This window comes from Acomys minous (genome assembly GCF_964271855.1).
Source record: "Acomys minous genome assembly, chromosome: 1".
Taxonomy (NCBI): Eukaryota; Metazoa; Chordata; class Mammalia; order Rodentia; family Muridae; genus Acomys; species Acomys minous.
In genome coordinates this window covers 88,923,415-88,944,451 of record NC_140483.1, presented here as the reverse complement: position 1 = coordinate 88,944,451, position 21,037 = coordinate 88,923,415, and the positions used below count along the sequence as shown (strand labels likewise).

Sequence of the window (21,037 nt, the reverse complement as noted above, 5' to 3'; positions counted from 1 at the left end):
AAGCTGCTGGGGGCTGGGTACCACATACTTTTTTAGAGCTGTGATGGGGAGCACAGAGACTTTATACCAGGGAAGTCTGCACACGGCAAAGAGGCATTCTGTGGCTGGCCGTCCGGTCCTCTGTCCATCACTCCAGGTTGTATTGAGGGGCAAGCCACCTTAAGGCCCTGTCCCTCAAAGACCCCTATTGGCACCCAAGAATCAACACTGTAATGCGTGACTCTGGTTCTGAGGTCAGGATTCCATGTTTAGAGGGTCTCTTGAAGCGTCTCGGGCTCGGCATGGTCTGTCAGCAGCTTCAGAGTTCTCCTCCGTGACTTCGTCCTGTTTCTGTCTGCTGCAGGTGGGTGGGTGTGTCTCCTTGCCATCCCCATGCAAGTCCGGAGGACCTAGTCGGGCTGGGAGAACAATGGAAGCCACCTACTGAAGTGTAGAGGTGCCAGCCGTGCGTGGGCCTCACAGAGCTGTGCTTCTGACAACTTGCCAGCCTGGGAAGAGAGCAGAAGGCAGGAGGGCCAATCCTTCCCCCTTCTCCTGGTCACACTTGGACGGTGCACTGCTTATAGTGGGGTCTCAGTTATCCCTGCCTTTCCAGTCAGAGCTCTGACCCTGAGGGGACTTCAGTACTAGGAGGCTCCTGCTGGCCGTAGTAGCAGTAGATGCACTGAAGGCATGCAGATCCTACTGAGCTCAGAAACGCCCACCAAGCTCAGGAACACCCAACACAGGCCTTCTTCCTCCTGCTGGCTCTTGGTCTCCATCCAGGGTGCGGGGCTGATGTCAGACTCAAGCAACATGTGATGCTTGCCACCCGCAGCTTCCCCTCAGCACCGCAGGAACCAGTTTGCGAACAGAAGACATACCAGCTTCCAAGTAGGGCTTAGTTTAGCCATGCCTGCTTTTAAAAAAAAAATCCCCCTTTGAGACTGAATTTTATTACTTAGCCCTTGGCTGGCCCGGAACTCAGAGATGGTCTGCCTTTGCCTCCCCAGCGTTGGCATTAAAGACACATGCCCCACCCAAGCCGCTTTCAAAATATTTCTTTATTGTACTTAATTGCACACATGCGCACAGCACCAGAAGAGGCGAAAGGTGAAGCCTTTGGAGTCTGGCTGCCCTGCGCTATCTCCCACCGCTGGTGGGGAGAGCTCTCGGGAAGGAGGGAGTGAGGTCTGAGTAGGCGGCCTCCGGTTGCTAGCTTGAGCTTCTAGGTTCTTCTCACAGTCCGCTAATGAGTTTCCCAGGTCTGGCTGATCTCACAGATCATGTTACTCATTTGCTGGAAGCCTTTGCTTTGTCCCAGGGATCCACAGACTTCCAGGTCTTCCTCCAGCCGTGCCCTCCCATCCTCGGGGCTCCTCCGGCGGCTCAGCACAGTGCCTAGCACTTACTGCAGTGTGATGACTCTGCCTCCACACCATGCTTTGAAGTCTGTTGGATTGCCACAGAGTAACGAATTGAACTGTGTGATCCCTTTTTCTGCCCTGGGTGGGGGAGGGGGGCATGAGCATCCCAAAACTGTCTGGGGACCATCCAAGCATGTGCTCTTCTGGGCTTGAAAACAGGCCATGCCGACACAGTTTGTCTGGCTCTGAGGGATGTCCTGAGTCTTCCTCTGGGGCGTCTGTGGTGGAGCCTGCTGTGGTGAGGAGCCCTGGGCCAGCAGCAGGATCAGGGGCTGACTGTTGTTAGGGCCCCTGGTTCCCAGGGGCTGACTGTTGTCAGGGCCCCTGGTTCCCGCTGCCTGGAGTTGTAACAGTCTGCACTGTGCTCCCTTTATGAGAGCAGATAAACCAAGCAACTGCTTTATAGACCAAGCAGCTCCATCACAACAGAAAAGTCGCTGGGGCTACTACCTGCTTCATTGTCCCCAGTGGTGCTGTGAGCCTGGCTCCTCTCTGTCTTCATCCTGTTCCAAATCCTGTTCCTCTAGCAGGGATTTCTGTTTGGGACTCGGACCCCAAGGCGTATTGGTCTTTCCCCCATTGCTTTTGTCCAGTTGTTGGATGCTACCGTCTACCTGAACACCTGTTGTTGGATAGTGCGGCTGCCTGGCCTGGGGATGGAGGGCTGGACTGCAGGGGCGCTGAGGATGGTGGCTCTGGACTGCAGAGGTTGAAAGCCACAGAGAGGATTTGGGGTGGGGTGGCAACTCTTAAAACCTGGGTGCTGTTCACTCAGGGATACCGTACTTTGTGGCAGCGAAGGACTGGAATAAATGAGGTGCACACAGGAAGAAGAGGTCAAGCTCGGCCCTAGGTTTGGTTTCCTGGATGTGGGGCCCTGCAAAAGATGCTGTGTGGTCACCCAAATTCTAGGACAGAGGGAATATGAAAGACTTTGGAGTGATCAGAATTTGAGTCAAACCCCAGAAGATGAGCAGGTAAAAAGATCTTCTGGGTAGCGGAGGAGTGAACCAGCATGATGACGTGACAGCCTCAGGGTTTGTCAGCGCCTTCGTAGACCCTGAACTGATGTCAGAGCTGGGCCTTGAAGGGCATCCAGATGTGAGAGTTGTTTGAGGAAGAAGAAAACTGGTAAATTTGTAGGAGTGACAACAGTCTAGCAATAGCCAGAGGTAGAGAGAGCCACCCCACGGAGCCAGTGTGGCTATCGTGTCACAGGTTTGTGAGGACATGTGGCTGCCAGCATGCCCAGTGACCAGAACTTCCCAATCCCGTTTGTAGGAGTTTGGGCATTCCCCTGAGGTAGTCTGAAATCGCTGAACCTTCACCTTTCTGCCACACCCCTCTCCCCCAGCTCCTTCAGCCAATCTTTCCCCTGCATTGCATTGTTAAGCTCACTGGGGTCCTGCTGATGTCAGGTGGGTGCCGAGCCTTAGGCGCGGTTATCATAAAGCCTCCACTCACAAGCTGCCCAGGACCCGTGCAAACCTAGTCTAGGACTAAAAGTTGCATCTACTGTCGGTCACATGGCATGACGCTAGAAGGGGACAGGACTCTCAGTGCTGGTTCTGGAGCCAAAGGACCCTCCCAAGAGGGTCAGGGATGGCACTTGGAGGAGTCTATGTTGGCTTTGGAAGCCTTGGAGTGTTGAAAAGAGGAGCTGAGAGAAGTCACTGTCCGTGGATGGGGGCGGGTGCTGCCCTTGACTTAGAGTGGGGCCTGAATCTCTGTTCAGGGGCTAGGGAGCCAGCCATGTCCTGGAGACAAGGGTTGTGGATTCACGTGCAAGTGTGCACTGGCTTAACATTTCTTTTCAACCAACTGCCGCTTTATACAAGTGCTGCCTTTGAAGTTAGTTACACAGGCCCGTGCAGTCTGGTCATGGATTCTGCATGCTTGGAATTTGGGACCTTCTGTGTATGAGTTGGGAAAACTTTTAGGACCGCTGTTCATAGAACTGACCCTCTTGTGTGAGCAGACTTCAGCCTGAGCCCAGCTGAGCCTACAAAAGTCAGAAAGCTTCCCTTGGGAGGCGCTGTCCCCTGGACGTTCAGATGTCCACTCAGGCCTCATGGACAGGTGGCTGCTCTGTCTTGTTCTCACCTGTGGCCCCTAGCTAGCACTGGGCACACAGCATGGCAGCTTGGGCATTTTTCAAAACAGCCATTTTGTGTTGTCTGGCTTGGAGACCATCTCCAAGCAGCGTGAGGGTAGAACTGTTTTTTCGTTTTGGTTTGTTTTGGTTGCTTGGTTGGTTGGTTTTTCGAGACAGGGTTTCTTTGTGTAGCCTTGGCTGTCCTGGACTCACTCTGTTGACCAGACTGGCCTTGAACTCGCAGTGATCCACCCGCCTCTGCCTCCCAAGTGCTGGGATTAAAGGCGTGCGCCACCACGCCCGGCTGGTAGCTCAGTTTTAAACAGCAGGAGCTTCCTGCGGAACCTGTAAGAGGAATTAGTTACAAATTAAAAGCCCAGGAAGCCGAACTATGGTGCTGCTGGGTGGGAACCACCTGGATGCTGAAAGACTTCTGCCTGAAAGGATAGTTTGAGTCTTGGAAGGTAGAGTGGGGCACGCTCAAAGACCCTCATGGCAGTGACCCCGCCTGTGGGGTAGGTAGGAGTGTTGGGGCACTGGCCAGTGTAGTCAGCCTGTGATGTGGGCCTCTTGCATGGGTCTGTGAGGTTTCTAGACAGCCCTCCCCCCTTCCTTGGCTCCCTGCTTCTCATGTGATGCCTTCTTTTATTAATGGGTTTGATATTGTCCAGTAGTGATAACAGCAAACTAGACAAGAGTCTCCCCCAGTGGACAACGGACTCCCCCAGCAAGGTCTCTGTGGCTCTGTCATGCCCCAAGCTTGGCGCATGCTGTGACCGCTGCCTTTTTGCTAGCTGGCAGGCGCCCAGCCAGCTCTCTGATGGGACTAGAGTTAAGATTTGAAAAAACAGAGGTGTTTCTTAGTCAGGGGCAGGGGGCAGATGGTTGAGCTATTGGGTCTGGTGGCAGTAGGCATCCATGATAAAAAGCACTCTGCACCCAGGAATTTAAAGATGCCTGGTGACAGAGGTATATGTGTGTGTGGGGGGGGGGTCACCTCTTTGTCTCTGCAGCAGGAGGAAGATGAGCCAGAGCCTTTGGTCATGTGGCCTGTGGCCTGTGGCCGGTGCCTCCTTGTCAGGGGGATGTGAGTGAAATCTGAAGTGTGAGTCTGTGAGTGTCTGTGAGGTGGCAGATGTACTGTGACAGCTGCCGCCCTCCCCTCAGGCGTTGGCCAGCCCTCACCTCCCCCAGTGCTGAGTGAGGAAGCTTGTCTGGCAGCAGTACTCAGCTGTCATAGCACATCAGTGGCTGTAGTTCCCAGCTCAGGGAAACATGCCAGACGCCAGCAGATGATGTACTTAACGAAGCACTCAGGAAGAGAGGCTTGGCTCCAGACAGCAGGTTTGAGGTGCAGCGCCAAGGTGCTCCTTTCCTGTGAGCTTGGTGGCTCCCCTGGTGCAGAACTATCAGGCTTTCGAACTCTCGGAACCAGATTGTTTCTTCTCAGAACCTTGTTAGGAGCAAGCAGAATTGCCTTTTGTGCGGAGGTGGATATGGAAAATGGTGAATTGTGGGTTTGAAGTTGACTTTGTTCAATATAAAATGGCATGCCTCCGTCCTATGGACTTGAACCAACCCGGCTGGCTGTGAGTCATGTATACCAGATGTCAGTTAAGAATGAGGTTGTGGGACTCTGTCCGTGAGTGTATATCCCTCCCTAATGTGTAACATCTGCACAGAGGTTTATGGTTTACAAGACTCTTTTATATCCTTTGTCTGGTTTTATTTTATAACAGCCCCATGAAGTCGATATTAATTTTCTCCCCGCTCCACAACTGAGCCTACAAGACTCTGCCAGGGAAGGTCCCTTGAGCCATGGGCTGGTATATTGTAGAGCCAGGGGTTGAACCCAGCTCCAGAGTGTGCCCATGGATATGTAGAGCTGCAGAGAGAAAGACAGACAGACAGACAGAGAGAGAGACAGACATAGACAGACAGACAGACACACACACACAGAGACTGACAGAGAGAGAGAGAGACAGAAAGACAGACAGATCCTGAGAGAGAGACTCCTTGGTTGTTTGATTTGTATTTGCATCTGTTCTGTCATGAGCCAGGGTTGAAGGTTGAGTGAGAGGTGGGATGGAGTGGGGTGCTCGCCCAGCATACACAAGGCCTTCCTCGGCTTAGATCCCAGAGCAGTACATCCCCAGTGAGGATGCAGGGAATAGAAGAGCGTAGTGCCTACATGCCTCTTATGCCTTATTTCTTACTTGCTGAGGCCTGGTGATGTCATCTATCTGTGAGCTACTGGAAGCCCAGAAAGGTTGGAGGGCTTCTGGGGTCACCAGCTAGAAGGGGGCTGGCCAAGAGGCCAATCCACGTGCTAGGGTGCCTTCTACCAATGCCACAGTCATATAAGTGTACACACAAAGAGAATAAGCAGTTTATAGAAGGATCATTCGGTAAATGAGCATGCCTCGAGGTTAGCAGGCCGTAGGTTTGGTCACTTTGAAGATAAGGAAAGCTGCCCGAGGGAAGAGTGCTGTCTGGTCTGCGGGCGGAGCTGGCCAGGCTCCTGACCTCCAGCCTGCATTTGTGCGTTATCCCTTCAGCCCATCCTCCACCCACTAGTCCTCGGCCTCAGACAAGCCTTCCTGTGAGGTTCCTGTAAGTTTTGGGGTGCTCTGAGAGTTGACCCTAGTTCTCCATCCTCAGGAAGCTGGGAGAGAAGCTGAGGTTGCAGAGTACAAGGGACCCCATAACTGGCGCCCCAGGCTCACAGCTGAAACGCCTTGCTTCTCAGTGTTGAGTCCACATGCAGCCACACAGTTATTTTTAGGTGAGAACTTCCTAGTCTGGGTTCCATCCCACTCTGAGCGTATGTTTTCTGTCTGGCAATGGTGCTGGAGCTGCCTTATTTTTAGCATAGCTTGTTTCTCTCCCTGGCTCTCCTTTCCTTCTTATTTAGCCCGCACACGCTCATAGGCGCTCTTCCCCACCCGACCCTTCCCTCCCACTCACCAGGTCACAGGACTCAATCCATGAGGCAAGTGCTAAGTTTCTGACTTATCGAGAAGAAAGGAGAGGCGGTGGCTTCAGCCAGTCTCGAGGACCTGCTTGTAGCACACATACTGCTTCTCTTTTTATTAAAGTCTCTTCACCTGTCACTCACGCCCTCCTGTCTCTAGCTCTGGTGTGAGACATTTACATGTATGTACTGATTAGGTTTCCATACAGTGCCTGCGGGAGAAGCTGGAGCGCGTGAGCCTGTGTGTACATGTGTGTACAGATGATGCTCCTGGGCCCTAATTCTATCTGTGATGGTCACGGCATTTGATTCTGGCCAGGGACATGCCACAGATGACACTTGCCATCTGACCACAGTTCATTTTCTTTGTCTGTATTGTGGGGCTGGGTGTGGTGGCACATGCCTTTAATCCTAGCACTTGGGAGGCAGAGGCAGGTGGGTTTCGAGGCCAGTCTGGTCTTTAAAGTGAGTCCAGGACAGCCAAGGATACACAGAGAAAAGAGTATAGAAGTAATCACTGGGACAGAGCTGTTGGTCCAAAGCCTGTCCCAGCAGAACATGGTAGCCAACAAGTACTCCACAGTACTCTGGTGAAAGCAGATGCGGGAAATTCCTACTCCCATATACAAGCCCAAGCATCTTTTCCTATCTCTGCCTCGGAGCTAAGGTAAAACTAACGGTACCTATCTCAGTATAGACAGGAGCAGATGTTGGCAGGATCAATAACGAGGGCTGCTGCAGCAACAAGCTAGGGCAGGAGGATTGCGCATTTTAAGCCAGTAGGGCTGCACGGTAGGACCCAGTCCTTGAGAAGTGTAGGCCAAAGTATCTGCTGTGTGCCTAGTGTAAACGAGTCAGTGTTCATAGAGTGGGACGAAAGTGAGGGAATGTGTCTTCTGGGGCATGGATGGCTAATAGTTTTTGTATGTTCTTTTTGTGTGGTGGAGTATGTGTGCCTGTGCAGCAGGGAGAGGCCACAGGTGGACACCGGCTATCTCCACCTCACTCCTTGGAGACGGCGAAGCTTGGCCTTGAGATTCAGGGTTGTCAGCAAGCTCTGGGGTCCGTCTAGCTGCCCCCTAATGCTATTACAAGCAGAGTTTTCAGCATAGCAATTGCTCTTTGCCATCTCCCCAGCCCAATAATCTGTATCTTCTCTTTTAATTATTATTATTAAATTTTTAATTTATATTAAATTAAATTATTAAATTAAATTAAATTATTAACTTATTAAATAATTATTAAAATTATTATTTATTTGCATGTGTGTATGTGCACTTGGGTTTGTGCAGGGGTGTGTGTGTGTATACACATCCGTGTGCACATACGTAGGTCAGAGGACAACTCTCTTACCTCATGGCAACTCTAGCCGTGAAACGTGGAGATAATTCTCTTTCCTGCTGAGCCATCTCACTGGCCCCGCTCACACACTTCTTTCCCCCCGCCCCCAAGACAGGTTTATCTTGGCTGTCCTAGACTCACTTTGTAGACCAGGCTGGCCTCGAACTCACAGTGATCCACCTGCCTCTACCTCCCGAGTGCTGGGATTAAAGGCGTGCACCACCACACCCGGCTCACCCTCATCCTCACTTGCTTACAGCAGGCATCTGTACACATCCATATGTGCAAGCACATTCTTTTCTGAGTAAATGCTGGCTGGTCACAGATCTTGTCTGGGGTCATTAGTTCCTGCAGATGGCTCTATCAGGTGACTGGAGTGTGGTGCTTTCCGTCATTGTGTTCGTGGTGAACATCCGAGTCCATTTTTTTCTGCCTGTGGGTCTTGGTATTTTTAGAAATAAACTCTGGGCCATGTGGTGTTGAATTCTTGTTAAACCTACCAAGCTTACCTCTGAAAAGGCCATCTTCAGTTTATGTTCCCTCCAGCAATCTGTTAGTACTATTTCTTTTCTAGAGTAGACAAGTAATTTAAAAATAAATTTTTTTCAGTGCTAAATTCTGAGTTTGTAGCAGATTTGTTTGTTTATGTTGTTCCTTCAGCTAGTATTTTTTTGAGCATCTTGCAGAGCAAGATTCCATGTTAGGAATCGCGGGGGTGTCAGATGGATTAGACTTGAACCCAGCCCTTGGAAGCAGAAGGAGCCAGGAGCTGAGCTTGCTTCTCCGCATTGCTAGAAGGTGGTAGTGGTCTCCAGCCCTGCCCCCCAAACACACACACACACACACACACACACACCACACACCATACCCCCCCCCACACCACACACCATACCCCCCCACACCCCACCACAGCCCACACACCATGGGTAGAACAGAGAATCCACTGCCTTTGTTGGATTTATCTTTGAGTTCCTCACTGTCTCTAGCACACCCCGTTCAGTTCTCCCTGTCCAAAACTAAGCAAAAACTTGAACTTGACCCTGGGGTCAGGTCATTTCAGGCTGGGTCACTGCAAGCAGCAAATTAAAAGTGGAGAGAAGGCTGTCTCTGCTTATAGTCTCCTAGGGCCTCTACTCTTGGGTTCCAGAAATAGGTGCTACTTTTCAGTGTTGAGTCTCCACAGGATACCTTTTCAGGACTCCAAGGAGGGGCTGCTGTTGGTTTCTTCTGCTTCATTTCTGCCAGATGCTTTCCCCAAATAGCTCTTCAGATGGCTATGTGCGTCGAGTGGTCTGTGCGAGCTGCTGGTGGAAGGTGGGTCCACTGGAAGCTAACCTGGGCAATGGCAGTGGTCAGGTTCCTGGCTCTCCAGTCCACCTTCCCGTCCCACCACCCTCCCACCCCCTCACTGGGACTGTTGTGCTGTGACACTTGAGAAATACAAGAGGTGACAACAGAACTGGAAGAGCTGAGGGAAGAGGCAGTAAACCCCCCTCACTCAGAAACTGACCTCACCCGGGACTTTGGCAAGTCTTTTCCATTCTGATTTCCACAGTTCCCCACTAAGTTTGCATGGCAGCTTTGCCTGCCAGGACCCTGCTGTGGTTGGCTGTAGTAACCCAGCGGTACAGAGGGTGTTCTGAGCTCAGGAGCGCTCTGTGGAACAAGGGACTCGGTGCAGCCTGTTCTTCTGCTAAGTTCTTTTGGGTTGGACCTTGGCTGGCCGTCCTTCATGAGCTTGGTTAGGATCCTGACTGGGTAGGCTGGTGAGGAAGTGCTATGTGAGCCTCCTGGGTACCCGGAGAAACCAGGTTGAGGGACTCCACAAAGTGACAAAGGCCCTGAGATCATCTGTTCAACCCTCTTGCCTCACCTGAGAGGAACCGCAGCTTCAAGGACTGGCAAGCAGAGGGCCAGGCTGGTCCTGGGCCAGCAGCCTCACTGCCTCTGTCCAGAAGGCTAGGATTGTCTGTCAGTCCCGGGAGGGATTAATTCCTCTTTCATGAGGAAGGTTAGGTAGAGATCTTGCCAGGTCTCACCAGGTCGCTTCCAGTGGACAGCTGCACTGGGCATGGGGCATGATGCCAGCAACGTTCGCTCAGCTTGAGGTAGTGGCCCTGTAAGGGACCCAAGGACAGTTGGGGTTTGACCAGTGTGCCTGGGAAGCCTGGCAGGGTGCCTCAGTTGGGTGACTGGGACCAGCAGCCAGAAGAAGATCTGGCAGCCCTGGGAAGGAGGCCTCTGTGCCTGCTGTCAGCTTGTAGTTGCCAGCTCAGGGCCACAGGACTGGGGATCAGCACTCAGGCTGACTGCCTATGTGGCTTCCAGAATACGGTGGCTGGCTGGTAGACAGATCTGCCTCAGGATACTGCCTTCACTTTCCTCAAAGGCTGATCCTAATGATGCATGCAGGCACCCGTCTATGGCCTTGCCAGATAGTTCTCAGGGTTAGGCAGGACTCCTTGAGATAGCCCCAGTAATCCTAATGGATCGACTGTCTGCCAGAGGCAGGAAGGTAGCATGTCGGGTCATTCAGCTTGGCTGAACCTGGTCCTTTCAGGACTTGTGGCCCTTGGTGACTTTGGTTCATGTTCTTTTTGTGCCCAATGGAATGGTGGGGGTGGGGCACTGACTCTGGCTGAAAGGGTGGCATAGATGACCAAGTATTGGGAACATGAGCTCTGGGGCTAGGCTGCCGCTGCCTACCCCTCACTCTATGGCCATGGTAAAACGGGCAGGTCTGTGAACTCCTGACAACCTCCTAGTTGTCAGAATGTGCTGTGATATGGGACCTAGCACCCAGTACTCAGAGTGGCCTTACTGTAGACTTCTAGTCAGGTCAGGATGGTTCCATGGCTTTCCCAGAGCTGGCTCTGAGCCTCCTTGAGGACATGTGAGGGCCTGCTCCATAAGGGCGAGGGCTGTAGCTCTGACTGGTCTGGTGTTAAAGCACATCCCCCATGACATTACCACATTAGAGAGTGGCCCTAGGTCCCTCCAGAAGCCAGACTTCATTGTGCTCAGCAGACTGGAAGATTGCCCCAGAGGGGTGCAGGCCCTCCGCGCTAGGACAATCTTGATGGGCTTATGTCTGGGTCTGCTGGCAGAGACGGATGAGGCCCTGCTGGGCCCTGGCCTCTTTCTGCAGTATGGAGAGCCCAGCGATGTGCAGCTCATCCTCTCAGGGTTGGCCTGAGGATACTTGTAACCCCACCAACTTGACCTTGGGCTGTGTGTCTTTATTGCCTCTGTATCTGTCTGAGCCCCTATTTCTGCAGTATGGGATTGAGTAGGCAAAATGCTTGGGACTGCAAAGTGTTGAGATTTGGGGGTGTTTTCTGCATTTGGGGATATTTTCATGTATTGAGACCATGGCATGAAGATAAAAATTGCATAGGTTATACATGCCTGAGGCCTGTGTAGAATAATGTCAGCACGCAAAAAATTTGGGGCTTTGAATTTTAGGATTTGGACATGTATTACTCTTCTCTGTGTCTTGGGATAAGAAACACTTTGCTCCCAGCTCCCAGGGTAATGCCTGGCATCATCATCATCATAATGTACTAGAAGCAAAAAAAAATGTATTAAGTTAAATCAGTGGTATATGGTAGTATCTTGGCAGTTACCATCCCCACACTAATCTGTGCATGCACAAGCACGTACGTACGCGCGCGCGCGCGCACACACACACACACACACACACACACACACACACCTTTAAAAAAAAAAGTGTTCTAATACAGTGGCCCCTTTAAAAGGAAAGCCGTCTCTCACCTCCCCTCTCCCCAGTGACTCTACCATAGGCCTCAACACATAAAGGTGGAGAGCAACGGACACAGCAGAAATGACACAGAACACCTGTGAGCTCTGTGGTGAGGCTCGTGTGGCCTGCTAAGCCCCAGGGGAGGCATGTCGGTAGGCAGGGTCTGGTACTTGAGGCCCTTGAGAGGGCTCACTCTGTCCCTGGACAAAGAGCCACCGGAACAGGGCCAGACTGGACCTCCTCCTGCCTTCAGACTGGGTTGTTCTGTCTCCCTGGGATGAACACCAGAGAACATGTACAGGCTTGCTGACTGCATTGAGGTCACTGCTCTGTCCACACCCCTGCTTTGCACAGCCTAGCCTCTTCTGGTATGTCTCCGCACACCTATGAGTGATGCCTAAAGAAGCCTGATTAGTTGTCAGCTTCCTGGCTCTGTACAACTCTGGAAATGAACTAGACGGAGGAGGAGGAAGACCTGAGTCTAGGGTCAGGTTGTCTCCGGGCTGGCCTGCCCTATCTGACTCGCACCCCCAAAAGACTCAGGCTGCTCGCCTACAGCCTCCAAGGAGCACTTGAGCTCAAAGCGGCTGGGCAAGCGCCTCAGTTAGGGGGAGGGTCCGTCTCTGGCAGGTGTTACACAGTTCAGGTGAGGAGGAAGTCTTCTAGTCGTTTGATGTGGTGCCCTGGCACCAGGCTGGGTTTCAGCCATGTGTCTAATTAGGAGCAGCCGCCTGCCACTCCCCATTGAGCTCCCTTGGTTGAGGTACTGAGTGTGCTTTTAACACCTCCGAGGCCTGGCCTGCTTCCTGGAGATTAGAACAAGCCAAGCCAATAAGAAGGATGTCAGAAGGCATCTGGGAGAGGCAGGAAGAGCCCTGGTCCAGGAGTATGGGGTCTTCAGGCCTCTTCCCTGCTTCTCTGGGCCTCAGAGTCCCCAAGTGTGCACTGCGATGATTAGACATACCAAAACCTCCCTGTGTGCACCTCGAGTAACTCGCTCGCTCACGGCAGTGCTGGGGTGGGAGGAGGGGGAGGGGGTCAGACCGCCAGAGTAGCTGGTGAAAATGGCAAGTTGTGCGGTCAGAAGTAGAAACAGGTTCAGAGGTTGGTATTGAAGCACGTCCTGAAAGTTTACGTGGTAGGACTGGACTGGCCTGTCCAGTGGCGGCAAGTGGACTGCTGAAGCTGTGGAGCCAAGGGCCGTCCCGGAGACGAGGTCTTGGGGCAGACCTCCAAGGAACCCCGCATAACTTTAACAGCCTTGTTCCTAGAGCGCTTTCTTTGCACCAGGTACCGTGTGGTTTGTGTAGGTTTATTATGTTCATGACATCGTTCCGAGTTAGTGTGGTTGTCTCCCACCCAGAAGTGAGGCAGCTTGTCCCAAGGCAAGCGAGTGCTGAAACAAGGCCTCTGTCAGTCCAGGCAGTCTCACTGCAGTTCTGTGTGCCAGCCCAAGTGGTCGCCCTCTCCCCAAGGGCTCCGTGTGGGGTAGCTTGGTCTATAGCAGCTGCCTCATTCTGGTAATGCAGCCTTTCCTAACCTTACCTGAGACTCAGTGTCATCCACCTACAGCCCCAGCACCTCAGGTGCCATGTCCCCGATGGGCGTGGTGAGGGTGTAGTGATGTGATCTGCTTGTACCCGTTTCTGGCAGAGGAAAGGTTTCTTTGGCTGAGATGGGTAGTAAGTGGAGGCCTCTCAGAACCACGGCCCCAGTGAGCTTTGCCATCCTATGACTTGAGAATTGTTGTGGATTCTCAGAAAGGCTTGGATGGAGAAGTTAAGAGGCGAGAGCTGCCGTCAGGACTGCTATTGGCAGGGAGGCTGCAACCTGGGCCTCGCCACCCAGCCCACCTGTCCAGAGGCTCCAAGACAGCTAATCTCGCAGTTGCTGGAGCCACAGGAGCCACTCCGCCTTCCCACAGCCTCACCTACCTTGGCGTACCTGGAGACTTTCTAGGTGTCTTCCCCCCGCCCCCGCCCCCCAGCTGGCCTTTTCTATCCTGAGCCCATTTTCTATCCCACAGCACTGTGCATGAGCTCAGCTCTAAATTCTTAAGACTTCCACAGACTGTCCCCGCCCGCAGCTGCTGCTTTGTTGTTTGCTTGTGGTGGCATCCAGTCTCACTAGGACCCAGGCTTTGCCTCTGTGGATCGGGCCTCTGGCCCTCCCATGCTGGGGGACACTGAGGACAGGTGGGTGCTGGGCTGCTGGGGAGGGGAGCTCAGCTGTGGAGCTGCTCAATATTTTGAAGAAAAGAGATTCCTGGAGGGCAGGGAAAGGTAACAAGGAGAAGTATTTTAGACCGGGTATGATGGCACGTGCTCTTAACCCCAGCACTAGGAAGGCAGAGGCAAGTGGGTCTTGGAGATCCAGGACTTCCAGAGCTACATAGTAAGACTTTGTTCCCCACAAATGAACAAAAGAATTGTTTTATTCTAGTCTTCTAACTGGAAGTTGTTATAAAGTATATTGTATAGTGGTTGTCTTTGTTTAAAAAGTTTTAATTTGTTCACTTTACATCCCAGTTGTAGCCCCCTCCCTCATCACCTCCCGATCCCAACCTCCCTCCATCCCTCCCTCTCACCCTCTCCCTCCCTCCTCTAATCCTCAGAAAGGGGAGTCCCCTAACATCTGACCTCAGCCTGTCAGGTTTCATCCCGACTGCCTCTGTCCTCTCCCTCTGTGGTCTGGCCACCTAGACAGAGGTGTACTTGAGAAATATTAAGAAGTGGGACAGCTGGAGAGGTGGCTCGGCAGCTAAAGAGCACGTGCTGCCTTTGAAGAGGACCCGGGTTTAGTTCCCGGCACCCACATCGGCGCTCACGACTGCCTGGAACTCCAGCTCTGGTGGCTCCAGCACCATCTTCTGACGTCCACAGGCAAATGCAACACACGCACAGGTGCGCGTGCGCATGCGCGCGCACACACACACACACACACACACACACACACACACACACACAGAGAGAGAGAGAGAGAGAGAGAGAGAGAGAGAGAACTCACCTTTTTAGAAAAAATATGTTTTAGAGATATTGGGCTGTCAAAGTGGGAGATCTGCCTGCTCTGCCTCCCCAGCGCTGGCACTGAAGGTGTGCTCAACCACCACCTAGGTATGTAGCTTTTTTGGGGGGGGGGGCAGTAGGAAGTAGAGTTGGTGTGTACAAGGCAGAGGGTAGGTTGTTTCTTGTCAGCTCCAGATCTGTTCCCTGGTTCCATGGCATGTAGGGTGTGTTTGTTTGTTTGTTTGTTTTGGTTTGTTTGTTTTCCCCTGGTTCTTCTTAAGCCTTTCTACTCCAGAGGTCAAGAGAAATTCCTGCACTGTCAATTTAATGTTTCTGCTTGCAGCCTACAAGGCATGAAATCACAGCCTGCCACCCAGAGTTGACAGTCATTTTCCTTGGAAGAATTGATGCTGATGTCTAGATAACTTGTGGCTCAGAACATATGGGCACCGACTCCCCTATTAGACCCTCCTGGGGACTGTCACCCATGGGCACTGCTAATAAGAGGGGTGTGCTACGGTCATTAGGCAGGAAACAAAGTGTCCTGCCAGGTGGCCTGGCCTGGTGACCCTTGACTTGCAGGCACTTTGGCAGCCTCTCAGGAGAGGGACTGTTCCTCATTGCCCCATTCCCAGGGCCTGGGGCTGGTGGCTGTTTCTAAGACGACAGCCCAGATTCGGAGAGCTGTAGTCTGCTTGACGCAGCAGTATTTGCTTTCTTTCCCATGTCCCCGTCTTAATTACATCTTTTTCTTTACTAGCATCTTTATTCGTTATTCACAACAACTTTGAAAACTAATTAAGCAATGGTCTCTTTCTGCTCCACAGTAGCTATTTATCTTCCTTTGTAGGGTTTTCAGCTCTTTATTCCTGGGTGTCTGTACTTGGGACATTGCTCTCATCTCAGTTCGGATGTTATAAGCTAAATGTGCCATGCTCGCCTTGAGCAGTTCCCAAGCAGGGAGCAGAATTCCCTTTGCAAGGTGTTCACCTTGCCAGGAATTGTTTAGAAGTCCTGTTACACTCTTTGGCTCTCAACACACAACGTGTCCGTGTTTCACTTTCTAGCTTAACATAATTTCATGTACGTGTTCCCATGTAGCTACATTATTTTCCTGTTTATCACGTTAATGACTGCTTAATATTCCATCCAGTTACCGTGTGATGATTGACTTGGCTGCTCCCTCGTGTGGAGCCCTAATGAAAGTTTGGATCCATCCGTAACACAGGAAGAAGCTGGCTTTAGTGACCCCAGTGGCATCCTGTGACAGCCTCACCTGCCACTGTGAACCCAGCATTGGTAAGGAGTAGGTGCTTCCGGACAGTCCTGCGTGAGAAGTGCCCCTGAGCAAGGCCCTCTCACTGCGCTGCTGGTCTGTTCTCAGGACACTCTCCTTTCCGCTGGTGTTTAGTAGTGTGTCTGTTTCTTCTGAGTATTGCTTGACAGGAAATCACAAGCAGGTGGCATCTCCAGACATTTCATCACTAGAATCTCGGACTTTAAAGAAATTAATGTGAATTTGGGGTACAGTGTGGTTTCTGCCTGTCGGTTCTTGTTCATCCTCCCCCCCCCCCCCATTTACTTGGTTGCCTGTGGTGGTTTCTGGAGGGAGGAGCAAGGTGCTGTCCATGGAAGGGCATCTGTTAGCTGCTTCATGCCCTTAGAGCTGTGGTCGCGACTCCTTCGGGGGTCAAATGACCTTTACATAGGAGTTGCCTAAGACCATTGGAAAACACGGATATTTATATTACAATTCACAACAGTAGCCAAAGCAGTTAGAAAGTAGCAACAAAAGAGTTTTATGGTTAGAGGTCACCACAACTGTATTAAAAGGTTGCAGCTTTAGGAAGGTTGAGGACCACTGCCTTAGTGACAGTTCACGGGGTGGTGCGAAAGTGAGGGAAAGGGTGGGATTCCCAAGTCAGTCATATCAGCTGTAGCCCAGTGTCCCCAGGCTCTGTGTCCTCCTCAGAACCAATAGGGAGACGTCAAGGACCCCTGCAGAGCAGGGAGTAGCCCAGGTAGTTGAGTTCAGGAAGTGATTTACAAAGTTACATGCAGTGCTTTGCATTTGGTGCCCTTCCCACCTGAAAAGGGGAAACACAATGCTCCAAACTTAACAGTCCCACAGAACCCAATAAAATCTACATTTTACCAGAGTGTGGGGACGTTTCGGGAGATAACGCGGCTTGCAACACCACAGTCAGAAGAGTTTGTTTGTTTGTTTCCTGTTCATTCTCTCCCTTTCTATAGAAGAAAAAGTCTCAGTACTTTGTGCCTGCATCCCCTCTAACACTTGCAGTCCCCCCTTTTCACAGGAGAACACCAACCTTGGGTTCCCTCTGCACCTGGGTTTGTTTCTTATTCAGTCTTTGTGTGCTTAGCTGCAGTTTTTTGTTGTTGTTTTTTGTTTTTTGTTTGTTTGTTTGTTTGTTTTGCAAGATAATGGCTTCTAGGATATTTACCAAAACTTCCTTTTAAAAGTAAATTTAACAACAAATGCTATGACGGCACTGGAAAGAGCCAAAGCTGTGAAGTCAGGATGGGACTTGGTGAAGGCTGGGAAGTACCAGCATAAGGATTAATGCTGTACTCGAGGGCTGTACACAGCAGCAGTCAGGGCACAGGAGGAGGGGCGTGGCCATCTTGGTGAGGAGGTCTTAGCTTGTAAAGCAGAGACCAGGGGTGGCTCTTGCTTGGGAAGGCGCCACTATTCACATGAGTTGAAGCAGCTGCAGTCAGGCCTGTGGCCTTGGCCGTGCTTATACATCCGACCTCTGGTTTAGCATACTATGAAACACATCCTGCCTCCACCCTCGCCCTTTTGTAGCTGGCCTTACGGCAGCCACTCCCTCCTTGAATCTGGGACCACAGCACAAAGGGACAGTAAATATCCATGTCATGAACGATTACTCAGCCTTGAGGACAAATGATGTTCCTGCTACATGGCGCCTCCCCTTTAAAAACACAATGCCACGTGTAGTAAAGAAGCCACGGAGGACAAATGCTGATTCTCTGTGGGAAGTAGCCAGCCAGAGAGTAGTCAGGCTCAAAGAGAGAGGTGGGATAGACTTTTCTAGGTGCTAGGGGGCTGGGGGTGAAGAGCAGTGCTGAATGGGTACAGAGTTTTAGTTTAAGAAGATGAGAAAGTTTTAGAGACAGAAGGTTGTCATGCCTGCCCAAGGGTCCATGTGCTTAACGCCACTGAACGCCCAGCAAATAATGGCTACCATGGAGAGTGGTTACATACCTGTATGTATGTAACACATACCTATATCACATGCCTATAATCCTAGCCCCGGGGAGGCATGAGTTCAAGGTGAGTCTGGAACACATAGAAGTTCCATGGGCTACAATGTGAGATCCTCAAAAGGGAAAGCAAGCAAACAAACTGTGGGCGTGTCTGCACGAGAAGGGGCCTCGGCTCAGCCTGGTGACACCACGGGGGACGTCATCCCCTTGTGCTTCCACTTGTCAGAGCTGTCAGTTCAAATGCTGCCTCTTCCCTATTGTTCTGCCTCTCCCAGTCCCCTGTGCCCAGCCTCTCATGCCCGCAAGTCAGTGTCATGATAAGGTAGGTGTGTTGTTCCTGGAATAGCAGCCGCTGTCAGGGATGACTAATTAGGTCATTCCTGTCACCAGTCTTAGAAGTCAGCTCCTGGTCCCACACCTCCAGGTCTGTGGTGTGTTTGGTTATGTCGGGTGGGGGAGGGGGAGGCAGTGCAGGGAGGCATCACTCAGCTCCACAGGGTTGGCATGTAGGCTGGCCAGGTCCTCTCCAGGGGAGCCTTTGCTTGTTGGCTCTTTAAATTAACCTCTGAGTTGGGTGAGAACAGGAGGGTCACCTGGCCCAGCGTGGCTCTGTGCAAGTGGGGTTGAAAGGTGGTAGTGGTGACATGGTCAGAGCCAGACACACTGGCCATTTCCTGCTCACCACTGGCCGAGTCCTTGAAGTCAGATAAGGCAGTGAGAGAACAAGGTGCTTTGATGTGGCTGGTAGCTTAACAGTTGTGGCAAGCAGGGCCCTCGCTCAGAGTCAAAAAGACATGCTCAGCACAGGATAGCCAAGAGTAGAGAGGGGTTGTCTGCTGGTTCCACCTCTCTGACTGGCAGCTCTGACCTCAGATCTGTCCCTAGTGAGGCCTGCACATCCATGACCTGTCTCTTTCCTTCCTTCCTTTTTCCCTGCAGAATTCCAGAGGCAAGAGAGTGTCCGCTCCCAACACAAAGGCATCCAGTTGTACGATACCCCGTATGAGCCCGAAGGCCAGAGCGTGGACTCAGACTCAGAGAGCACTGTGAGCCTGCGGCTGCGCGAGAGCAAGCTGCCCCAGGACGATGACAGGCCCGCCGATGAGTATGACCAGCCGTGGGAATGGAACCGGGTCACCATCCCTGCCCTGGCAGGTAGGAGCAGGGTTCTGCTGAAGAGCACTTGGGTCCATGGGAAGTCAAGGCCACTGGAATAGTGCCTGGTCAGGGGTTGTTTGGAGGGATTTGATGCATTCAAGAGCCCAAGCCTGAGTCGACACCATGGCAGGTGTTGGAGGATCCCCTTACACTGTCTCCTCACACAGCACCTCAAGGCTGTTGTTGCTTTTGAAGCTATGGTCTAGTCTGACACCTCACTCCTCACCATGGCGGTCTCTGACCAGCAGTGTTGCCATTGCCAGTGTGAGTTACTCAGAAACCTAGCATCTTGGGCCAGTGGGATGGCTAATGACCAAAGGTGCTTGCCGCCAAGCCTGCTGACCTCAGCTCAGTCCCGGCTGGAAGAAGAGAATTCTTGCAAGTTGTCCTCTGATCTCCACATATATGCCTCAGTGTGCATGTCACACAGACACAGACACACACACACACACACACACACACACACACACACACACACACACACACACACACGGCAGGCAGGCAGGCATCATTGTCTTGGGCCTTAGTCCAGGTGTACACAGTTGGAATGCGTTCTGTCAGATCCCACATGGTTTGTGTTGACGTTCAAGCAAGGAGCACTTGCCGTCTGTCCGGAACCGCCGTTCATTCCTGGAGATGGTTTTAGTACTCTGAACGTGTAGACGCTCACAGAGGCTTCAGATTGACCTAGCTTGCAATAAGTTTCAGGACTCACAAGTATTATCCAGTCTGCTCTCGGTTCTTGTTACTGATTTATTGTCTCTGGTGTCACTGTCACACAAATTCTTGCCTGCCTGTCTCCCGTCAAGTCTCTTTACATGTTCCGTTCTAGAGCAGGTGCTGGCTGTGCCTGTCCCAAGCAGCTTTGAGCTCCCTTCTCATTTCCTGGGATGAAGGAGGAGGCAGCTGCATCAGTCCAGGACTGGAGGATGCTGTGAGCACCAGCCTTCAGTCTGTTTCCTCTCTCTAGGCAGCAGTGGATGGAGGAAAGCAGACCTCTGTCGGGCAGTGGAGTACTTTGCAGCAGGCCCCCCTCAGGCAATGGGGGTGCTTTGCAGCAGACCCCCTCTCAGGCAGTGGGGTGCTTTGCAGCAGGCCCCCTCTTGGGCAGTGGGGTTCTTTGCAGCAGACCCCCTCTTGGGCAGTGGGGTACTTTGCAGTAGGCCCCTCTCAGGCAGTGGGGAGCTTTGCAGCAGGCTCCCTCTTGGGCAGTGGGGTGCTTTGCAGCAGGCCCCTCTCGGGCAGTGGGGTGCTTTGCAGCAGGACCTTCTGGGCAGTGGGGTGCTTTGCAGCAGGACCCTCTCAGGTAGTGGGGGTGCTTTGCAGCAGATCCCCTCTCAGGCAATGGGGTGCTTTGCAGCAGACCCCCTCTCAGGCAGTGGGGTGCTTTGCAGCAGATCCCCTCTCAGGCAGTGGGGGTGCTTTGTAGCAGGACCCTCTCGGGCAGTGGGGTGCTTTGCAGCAGGACCCTCTCGGACAGTGGGGTGCTTTGCAGCAGGACCCTCTTGGACAGTGGGGTGCTTTGCAGCAGGACCCTCTCGGGCAGTGGGGTGCTTTGCAGCAGGACCCTCTCGGGCAGTGGGGTGCTTTGCAACAACTTGACTGGATTGTTGAAATTGTGGTTCCGTTGCTGACCCTGACGTGTGGCTGCTTGGAATAAAGGGCACTGTTCCCTACTGAGTGGCTGTTACATGTTGCCATGTGTGTGCACACAGGGAGTGTGTGTATAGGTGTGGGTGACAATGTGCAGGTGTGTGCGCTTATGTGTCACTGAGTCCCTGGAGTAGTCAGAGACTGGCAGTGCTGCTAGGGCCTGTCCTTACTGTGGTGTCTTCTAGAGACAGTCCCAGTTTGTCTCAGGTCTCACTAGGCAACAGCTGTGTAAGATGAAGTTTGCTGAGCAAAACTGCCCCTTCCTGTCTTCACCACTGTATTTTTGTGACTCTGCATGCTCAGCCTGATTGGAGAAACCTGGCTGGTGACCCTTCTCCGTGCTTTCAAATTCCCGAAAGGCTTGTGACTGGACGACACAGAGGCAGGCAG

At 52.2% G+C, this 21,037-nt stretch overlaps 1 protein-coding gene across 1 annotated transcript in view; it reads left to right on the top strand.

The window, feature by feature from the left end:
- SHB (SH2 domain containing adaptor protein B) overlaps positions 1-21,037 on the top strand; it is a 109,580-nt gene that overhangs the window by 54,102 nt on the left and 34,441 nt on the right. The window contains exon 3 of the mRNA XM_084778222.1: positions 18,776-18,991. Within this exon, the coding sequence (XP_084634348.1) occupies positions 18,776-18,991 (216 nt within the window). The remainder of the gene's footprint in view (positions 1-18,775; positions 18,992-21,037) is intronic.